Source organism: Eucyclogobius newberryi, unplaced genomic scaffold, assembly GCF_026437365.1.
Source record: "Eucyclogobius newberryi isolate DKJ021-1_F unplaced genomic scaffold, fEucNew1.0.hap1 SCAF_163, whole genome shotgun sequence".
NCBI classification, from domain to species: Eukaryota; Metazoa; Chordata; class Actinopteri; order Gobiiformes; family Gobiidae; genus Eucyclogobius; species Eucyclogobius newberryi.
The window spans coordinates 130,430-140,000 of record NW_027315794.1 but is presented as its reverse complement, the minus strand read 5'-3'; the positions used below and the strand labels follow the sequence as shown (position 1 = coordinate 140,000).

Sequence of the window (9,571 nt, the reverse complement as noted above, 5' to 3'; positions counted from 1 at the left end):
ACTTGTAAAGAAGAGTTCTGTGTTCTGGGATGAGAGCTGATTGGCTGTGATGTGCCAAAGGATTTGTGAGAGCGACAAATGACTTGGAAAGGTTTAAATACCTACTTCTTTATTTCACAGTTTGAAAATTGTAATTAAAAAAAAAATAATTAAAATGTTAATTTAATTTTAAAAAATTAATACATTGTTCATCGTTTAGTTTATCTGCACATATATTTAATTTGTAGGTGAGTTCAAGTTGTGGTGGAGAGAAGATGGTCATTTGTAGTAGAAGACTTTCAATGCATTTTAATACATAATGCATTGGTTTTGGTATTGGATTAATATTGCATTACTCGGTATCTTAGTCGTTATAGTCCATCACAAATAGAACATTGAAAGCCGCTATTATTGTTTATCAGACAAAACAAAATTGAACCAGAAATCGTGATTGATCAATATGAGGAAATAAAATTGTGATAAAGAATTTGCCTTGCATAACCCAGCCAACTTCGAACATTATTAGCCTTATTTACCTCATAAAGATGCACTGTATAACTTTTCTGTCTGGGATCCACCACCAGGCCAAGTTACAGGTCAGGTCTATGGAAAGGCGAGCCGCTCACTGTAAGAAAGCTTTTCAAACACCTATAATTAGATAAATGCAAGACAGATCAGTTTAATGCCGTACTGTGGAACCTTCCAGGCAAAGCAATAGCATCTCCATGGAGACGAGCAGGTGGCTGACCAACAGAGAAATGACAAAGTGCACCTTTAAATTTCAACGTTTTCCTGGTCAAAACGTTTGACTATGTTTCAAAGTGTTCGATAATAAATGTGATAATTTTTCCCAGTTTATGATGTTATGGAGTTATAATATGAATAAATCTAAGTGGAACCTTCATCACGTGGTGCAGTACGCATGGGGCAGCTTGTGAGAGGAGGTGTGCTGCTCTCACTGCTTCATTCAAAAATATATTCAGTGTATGTGCACACAAATATCACTTATTACACATTTATAACTATTCTATCTATATTTTATCTCTTTTTATGGCTACGAGTCAAAAATAAACCAGATGCACAATACATAAGTGCGTCTGCTTCGGGTATGAAGAACGTAAAAATATCACAGAATAAATCTCTTTAAATATGTATGCACTACTACACAGGCGCTATTTTGTATGATATTTTTAGAGTTCTATTCCGTTTATAGTTCCTATTATTAAAATATCGAATGAAAATAGCTGTATAGAATGTCTTTGTATTTTATATTCTCGTACTGTGCTGGTTGTGCTGGAGCGACTGCAAGGTCACAGAGCTGGTCTGTATCAGTGTGAAATTCTGTGGAGAAAATTATATGAAAATGGTTGTACCTCAAAAGTAATAGTTTAATATTAGGAAAATGTATTCATGTATTAGCTGCCTGTTTCTTAAAAAATTAGAGAAAAAAATAAGATCAAATTATTTTGATCTTTAAGAGTAGTGTTGAAATATTGCTCAAGCAGAAGTACAAAGTAATGTCTCAAGGACACACTAAAGAGTAAGAAAGTATTTGGAGAAACAACTACTCAAGTAAAATTTAATCATAAGAATGACGGGAATAGTTTCAAACTAAAAGAAATTTCAGTGTTTCACCTACGCAAGTAGATTTTTTTATATGATACTTTTACTTAAGTAAAAGTACAGATACAGAAGCAATACATTACTCAAGGTGAGACACAGTGGCTGAATAGAAAAAAATCTTAATTAGATTAATTTGAAACTTCTGTAGTTTACTCACATAAATGTTTTTCATTATGAAATGTTTTCATACAAATGAGGCATTTTATGTATCAAAATTGCACATACTGGTATTTGGGACATTTAAATCTGAAAAATGGACAGAGCCAGGTTTACATTCATTAATTGTATTGACATAGAGGCAACAAATGCATGCTTGTTTAGTATTAGAGTAAACTAGATTAGACCTAAAGTTTATTTTGTGTAGGAGCTGCTTTAAGGGCAGATCTTTATGTCTCTGTGGGAGAGAAATGCTTTCGGAGAAAACGGTTACATATAAATCTTCTAAACGTCTCATACAAAGCTATGAATGCGGTGGGTTCAATTAAATACTAACACATCTTTAGGTGCAGATTGGACAACGTTTCCTGGGGAAAGTTTATGTGTTAAGAGAGACAACTGACTAAAAAATAAATACATACACTTTATATACAAATTGAGTACTTGTTCCACCACTGTGTTGAGATGAAGAGTTGATCTAAGTTAATCCGTCATTGCCCTCTGCTGGTGAGAACCTGTACGACCACACAATATACACAACTTACTATTATTATAAACACTGAGTGTTTCGCTAAATAAGAAATGCCTCTATATTTATTGAGCTCACTGTCCAAAATGAAGCCTTCATACACAATACATGTAAGTGCTACACTGGGATGGTGTAAACCAATCTTCAACAATGTATATACTACTGCAGACTATTTTTGAGCCATGTTCCTGTTATAGAATATGATTGTTCAAACTGCTATTTTGATGATATTTTAGTTTAATATGGTTAGTGATTCTGGCATTTGCACATACAAGGTAATATAAATGGCAACATCTTAAGATAAGACGGTAGTTAAGCGAACATGTGTAATACATTTAAACACATAACACTTGCACCCCTGAGTATACCCTTTGTCAACATTCTGAATTCCAGAATGGAGCAAAAGTTGATTTGACTGGAGAAACTGGGATTAACCTCAGAATATCACAAAATATGAATGTTTGAGTGCGTATGCATGCGTGTGTAAAAATATTACTCAAGCAGTACAAAGTACAAAAAGGAGTGGTTCAAGGACCCGCTAAAGGGTAAGAAAGTATTTGGGAAAACTACTCATGTAAAAGTCATGGTAAGACTGACTGCCTGGACATGGCATCTGATTTATTATTTGAAGTCAGGTTGAAAATCTGATTCTAATCAATACTAAAACTATTACCGGTATCAAAATTACAAACTTACGTATTTGAAGAAGTATCAATATTTTTTTTTAAATTACAAACAAAACAAAATCTGACCTTTTATGTCACATATTGTCAATATTAAGCTTGGAGAACCAAAATTGTTACTTCAATGAACAGACAAGTGGGAGTTCCATCAGCAGGATCAGAAAGAGTCTAATGTACTCTGTGGGTGACGACTTGTATTTTGTCTGTGTTTCAGAGGACCTGTCTGACGGAGAGGAGGTCTTCCCCAAGGAGATCACCAAATGGAACTCCAACGACCTGATGGACAAGATGGAGGCGGGGGACACAGAGGACGCTCCTGGTACGACATGTCCTAGTCCCAGGGCTGCTGCTGTGCTCCAGGTCCAAACAGGGCCTAACTGTGTGTGTTTACAGGGGAAATGTTTCAGGACATGTCTGCGGACTACGAGCGCACCATCAGTGAAGAGAGGCTGGATGAGGTAACATCTGCACAGATCTAGGCCTCAGCATTTGACTAATATTGTGATTAGATTGGAAATACTTTTTTAGGTGTCGAGATAAGATCAAGGAGAAACAGGGACCTAACGAATATATAAATAATTACAAGCTCTGCAATGTGTTTATTGCATTGTTGATTGGATTTCAATAGGCTGTGTTCACGTTCTAGAAATGTAAGGATGTCTTCATTTCAGATGGAAGGCAGGGGCCTATATTCTGTAACTCTGTAATCTCTATGGGAGATTTAGTTTTTGAAATAATTATCCCAATTTATCATATATATTATGTGTTTGGGATTGGCTAATCTTGTGGTGTAAAGTTCTTTCTAACAACAATCACATCTGAGGTTGGATAATGGCTTTTCGCAGTTATTTTGAAAAAAGTTTTCCTTTTTGTTTATTTATGCTGACAGAGAAGACGTTGAAATTTGTGCTAGTTTTAGTTTCAGGAGGACAGGCCCAGGAATGATATGAACCATAAACCAGGTCAATAAATCTGCCATCTGACAGGATATTCCACCTGAGAATTCTGACCGGCCCACCTGCTCAGTTTGAGGGATTCTAGAATATAAACACAACTAATCATCTTTTGGCCTCACAAGAAGCTGGAAGAGAGAAAACCCTGTGTGAGACGAGGTTTATATCATTGCGAACTACACTTGTAAACTTGTAAACTATTTCAAAGAAGAAATCAAAACCTAGTCCCAGAAAAGTGGTAGTTGGTGTTGAGCATTGGGCAATTACTTTAATTATTGATAATATCAAGATAAGAAACATTTAAATATTGGGTATTTTGTTAATAAAAAGGTGTCTTGAATGGCATTTTTGGGAAAAAATATCTAACTGAGAGAATATTGTGGTTCTAATAATATTTGCAATATATGTTTAAAAAGCGGGAGGGTTTATTCCGAACCCCTGTAGGAACTTTACTATGTGAGAGAAGACTGAAATCTGAAGTGATGAACAAATACAAGAAATCCATGATTGTAGAGTCTAAACTACAGGTACAACAACATATTTCTATAAAGATACAGGATACTTTGGCCTTTGCAGAAGGCATTCTATCTGTATTTGAAATTTGATAATTGCACTCCAATTATAATAGCAATTTTGAATCAATTAGATAGTACACACATTTAGTTGTAATCTTTCACACCAGGGTATTCATTGGTGTCAGGAAAATGATTCCTTCCTGATTGGAAGGATTTTCCCCATTTAAAAAAAATATATAATATTTTGATAACTACAGAAGATCTATAGTTATCTAATCTGTAAGGAATTCTTATGCCTGAAACCCATGAATAGTGTCTTTTCACATTTGTCTGATACTTAAATATTTTTTAAAGACAAATTTAACATATTTCTGTTCTTTTTTTATTGTTATCAGGATGTTCAAAAAAAAAAAAGATAGATTTTTGTCACTCTTGCCCACCCGAGCCCAGCGTCAGTCTGTTGTGAGTGTGCATGGGCTGGAGGAGCCTGAGCCTGTAATGTCCTCTTGTCTTCAGATGCGTGGCTCTCTTATTGGCCAGGCCGATAGCCCCCCCATTCCCACCATCACGGTAACAGTAAGTAACCCCAGAGGCTGCCGAGGCCTAGCCCAGACTGACCCTGTCCCTGTGTCCCTGTGAAGACGTCCAGATGTGTGTCCTGTGCACATGTGGAGTTTTGGACCAGTCCCACACAAAACTGCACACTGTGTTCTGTTAACTGTCAGAGGTGGGCCAAGGAGTTACAGGGAAACGGGACAAGTCACAGTGCGAGAAGTGGCAACAAACCTGGATGAGTTTGGAGTTTTAAAGGTGCCCTTTGTCATTTTTTTGTGGTGGGTCCGTCACCTGCTTATTTCCATGGAGAAGTTATTGCTTTGCCTGGGATTTTCCACAGAATGGCATTTGTTTTGTTTTTAGCTTTTACTTTAAGAATGTTCCAACATTGTTCCTTCATCAAAAACATATCTGGAGTTTAGTTTCATTCACGCTTTTCACGAATTAATCCTGTTTACCAGGTCCTCTCCCTCTGTCAAATTTCCAAACTAGCTTTTGTTTATCCATGGTAATTCCTTCTGCTACCAGTAAAGTGCTAACACCAATCTTGATGAAGGAATGCCTGACTGATAGATATAGTCAGGTGTTCCCTCATCATGTGTATAGATGGATTCACACAATACCTTGTGTACTTGTGAGTAGATACATTGTTCTAAAATATGAGAGTCCAAAGTAAATATACTCAAGAATCAGAAGAATGTTTAAAAGGCAATAACATTACAAATAATATATTATGTGGGGAAATATAATAGAAAATCTATTTCTGAAGATGGGATACCTGATTTTCAAATCCAGACAGGAGGAAGTAGGTATTTAAATATATCTAACTCATCCATAACTCTTACAAACCTTTATATTCACATGCATTAATTTTCAAGAAAGTGTACAAATATACAAGTGAAACTGGGGTGGACCACCAAAGTGCAGCCAATCAGTGCGCTGTTTTCGGCTCTTACCTCATGTTACCCATGTTATTATTAGATGCAGACTGCGCGCAGTGGTCTCATTTTGGCCCAAAGAGCTGCTTTTACAATAAAAAACAAAATTCACTAATTTTCAATGCCAGGTACCCGGGCTTTCATGAGCTCTTAACCTTGTTACAACAGTTTTTCCTCATCATTAGTTCAGTCAATGTTACATTTTGGTTGATTCCTGCATGTTTGAGGAATCCTGTATTGCCCTGAGCCTTGAGTGCTCAAAAAGTTCCTTTTTTCCCTTACCCCCTATCCCCACCCACATCACTGTACTTCTCTTCTGCGATTATTTGAAAAATTCTCAATTTTCACATCAGACTCAAAATTACACATGGAGGTTCTAAAATGCCTTTTAGCCACTTTCCAAAAATACAAGTATGTAAATGCAGGTTTGAATAGGAAGTCAATGGACCCGTTTCTATTACTGAGCTGGTTTAGAGCATTATTGTGGTTACAATGAACAAAATGTAAAATTATGAGCTACTTATGTTATAGTTCAAGAATATGTAACTGGAAACACAAGCATAATACGTCTCCTTTAAACTTATCTCCGTGGAAACAAGCAGGTGTCAAAACCAGGCCAAGTGCCTGTGTTTTTTAAGCAATAAAAAACATCTTTAATTAATTACAGGCAAGATAAATTCCAAGCAAAGCAATATTTCCCTAGAGACAAGCAGGTGGCAGACCCTCCAGCAGAAAAGTTCCATAGAATATCTTTAATATCACATGTAAAAGCCAATCCGAACTTTATATTGTGTTGGTTAGCTCAGTTGTTATGGCAGAGTTCCCCAGTGCTGAGCGGCGTCCTGGGTCAGTGTGGTTCAGTGTTGCACCCACCTCTGTGATGTTGAACGCTTGTCCTGGTGCAGTGCAGGTCAGCCTTGTTCTGTCCCCTCTCTGGTTTCCTCTGGTCTGTTCCATATTCTGTTGTGTGAATAATAGGGCTGCAACTAACGATCATTTTGCTAATCGATTATTCTAGCGATATTGATATGATCAACCGATTAGTTTAGATTGGGAAAGGCCTCTGAATATTATGAAAGCTTTGCTCAATTTGACCCAGATGAAGCTAAAGTGATTACCCTTGAGGACAAAATGAAACACACATCAAAACACACATTTTACTTGTTTCCTGTGTCATTTTGGTGTAATTCTTGCTTTGACATTAACTTCTACTCTCAGTAAATGTAAAATATAATTGTATATTAATTTAGTCTAGTGAAAGGATTATTTCTATTGTACATTGAGACTAAACACACCTTAACCAAATAACATTTGAAATATGGTGACTAAACTTCTACATAGAGAATATTAACAAGTAAAGTGTATTTTGATTTAATAATGCCACAATAATGTATTTGTTATAAATTGTCTTTTACATATACAGATATACAGATAGATACAATTTCTATGATCAAATAATGACCGTTATATTTTTTGTAGTCGACTAGTCACGATTAGTGAATTATTTGTTGCAGACTTTCTTGTAAGGATGAAACTAAAATGTGAAAAAAAGAAGAAAAATATATCAATTTGTCCAGCTAAAATTTTTCAGTTAGTTTATTTATGTTTGCAAAAAGTCTGTGAATATGAGACATTAACAAAACACAGATAAAGCTGCCGCTTGAGAACATTTAGACTAAACTCAAAGTTTAAGATTTGTCATTATAAATACTAAATGTCCATGTTTCCTGTGTTATTTTGATGTAATTCTTTGCCTTGTCATAAACCTTTTCTCTCAGCACATGGCATGTTTTGGCATCCGTGTACAATCCAGATTAGTCCATTACTAAAATAGTTGACGATTACCTCAATAATCGATTAGCTGCGATTCATTGATTAACTTGTTTCAGCCCTAGTGAATATCCATGACTCATGAACAATTCAGCTCCAGAATCCTTAAACTGCCCTTCCTGTGAGCATGCTGTCTCTGCTCCCATTCTGACTGATGTATATGATATACTGTAAGTATTAATACAGTTTGTAAATGTGTTCTTTCGTTATCTTCAGGAGACTGCGTCTCAGCAGTGCCTCCAGCCGTCAAAGATCCATGTGCTGATCCTGGTGCTGCACGGCGGGAACATCCTGGACACGGGATGCGGAGAGCAGAGTGGCAAACAGGCTGACGTCAACACCATCAGCACGGCCTTCGGCGCCGTCATGAGAGTGCACTACCCTGCCGCCCTGGGACGCATCGCCATCCGCCTGGTCCCCTGTCCACCCATCTGCGCCGAGGCTTTCAGTCTGGTCTCCAAGTAAGGCACAGGATTTGGTTTGCACTAGATACACACAATTAATTAGACACAACCTAAAGGAGACCTACTATCCAGCTATCCATTATCTTATTCCGCTTAGAAGTCTAAGCAGGCACTCCAAGACTACCTTCACCCACTCCTCCAACTCCTCCGGGGGGATCCCGAGGTGTTCTCAGGCCAGCCCAGAGACACCCATTACACCCATTATACTGCCTCACTGCCTGGGGGTGAGGTGGGCTGACCTGTGCCACCCCTGGTACATAGATGACCAAGTATGGTCATGGGTGTGAGTTAATGCGAGAACGCAGAGTTTGACTCCTCTAATAACCCTAAAAACTGCTCCAGACCGCTGTAGTGTCTGGGGAAATTGGACATGTTGTGGATTCTTTCCGCAGACCCGCATCTTTCCAAATTTTTGCTGCGATTCCTTTTTCAGCCCTTCTCTATACACACATTCACACTAGTGTTTGGCGTCTTGCAGCCTGAGCCCCTACAGTTACGACGAGAGCTGTCTGTCCAGCAGCCAGGACCACATCCCTCTGGCTGCTCTGCCCCTCCTGGCCACCTCCTCGCCCCTGTACCAGGAGGCTGTGGCCGCCGTCATCGCCCGGGCCAACCAGGTCTACGGGGAGTTCCTCAAGTCCATGGATGGGGCGGCCTTCTCGGGACAGGTACCTCCTCACAGCTGAAGCGTACCACTGCACGCTTGGCTGGTGCAGATGCGTTAAGTGTGATTTCTTTCCTCTGGCTTGGTAGGTGTGTCTGATTGGGGACTGTGTAGGAGGGATCATGGGCTTCGACGCTCTGTGCAGCAGTAACCAGATTGTGAATGAGAGCCAGAACAGCAGCCGCAGGGGCAGTGTGGTCAGTGTACAGGTGAGGCGACTCATTCAGTCAGTTATTTATTTATTGGGACTAAGTCAATGAACACTTGAAGAAAGCAAATATGCATATAACCAATACACTTAACAAGAATTCAATTGAGTGGGAAGAAGAAAACATTCACTCATCAAAAACTTAGCTGTAATTAAAGTGTCACAATAAAGCATAGTATGTCGTTTTCATTCATCAGATGAATCTGTCGATTTTCATGATTTTCAAATCTTTTCAACCGTTGTAGGACCAGGACCTGCTGTCTCCAGGCATCATCGTGAACTGTGGCTCCTCCTCGCCGACACTAGAGGGCAGCAGACACCTGAGCCGCAGCAACATCGACATCCCCCGCACCAGTGTCAGCGAGGACAAGAAGCCCCTGGCCCGCAAGAGGAGTGACTCATCCACATACGAGCAGGACACCATCAAGCAGCACCACGCCTTCCTGTCCAGGTGCACGCGTCGCCCGATAAAAC

At 38.7% G+C, this 9,571-nt stretch overlaps 1 protein-coding gene across 6 annotated transcripts in view; it reads left to right on the top strand.

Annotated features, from left to right (window-relative positions):
- Nucleotides 1–9,571, top strand: part of LOC140362368 (membrane-associated phosphatidylinositol transfer protein 2-like) — a 100,670-nt gene that overhangs the window by 71,994 nt on the left and 19,105 nt on the right. For 5 of the 6 annotated variants that reach the window (XM_072448459.1, XM_072448461.1, XM_072448462.1 and 2 more), the window contains exons 8-14: nt 3,185–3,289; nt 3,364–3,428; nt 4,955–5,014; nt 7,978–8,222; nt 8,704–8,893; nt 8,979–9,098; nt 9,343–9,548. In XM_072448459.1, coding sequence (XP_072304560.1) covers nt 3,185–3,289; nt 3,364–3,428; nt 4,955–5,014; nt 7,978–8,222; nt 8,704–8,893; nt 8,979–9,098; nt 9,343–9,548 — 991 coding nt within the window. The remainder of the gene's footprint in view (nt 1–3,184; nt 3,290–3,363; nt 3,429–4,954; nt 5,015–7,977; nt 8,223–8,703; nt 8,894–8,978; nt 9,099–9,342; nt 9,549–9,571) is intronic. The other variant, XM_072448460.1, reaches the window with a different exon arrangement.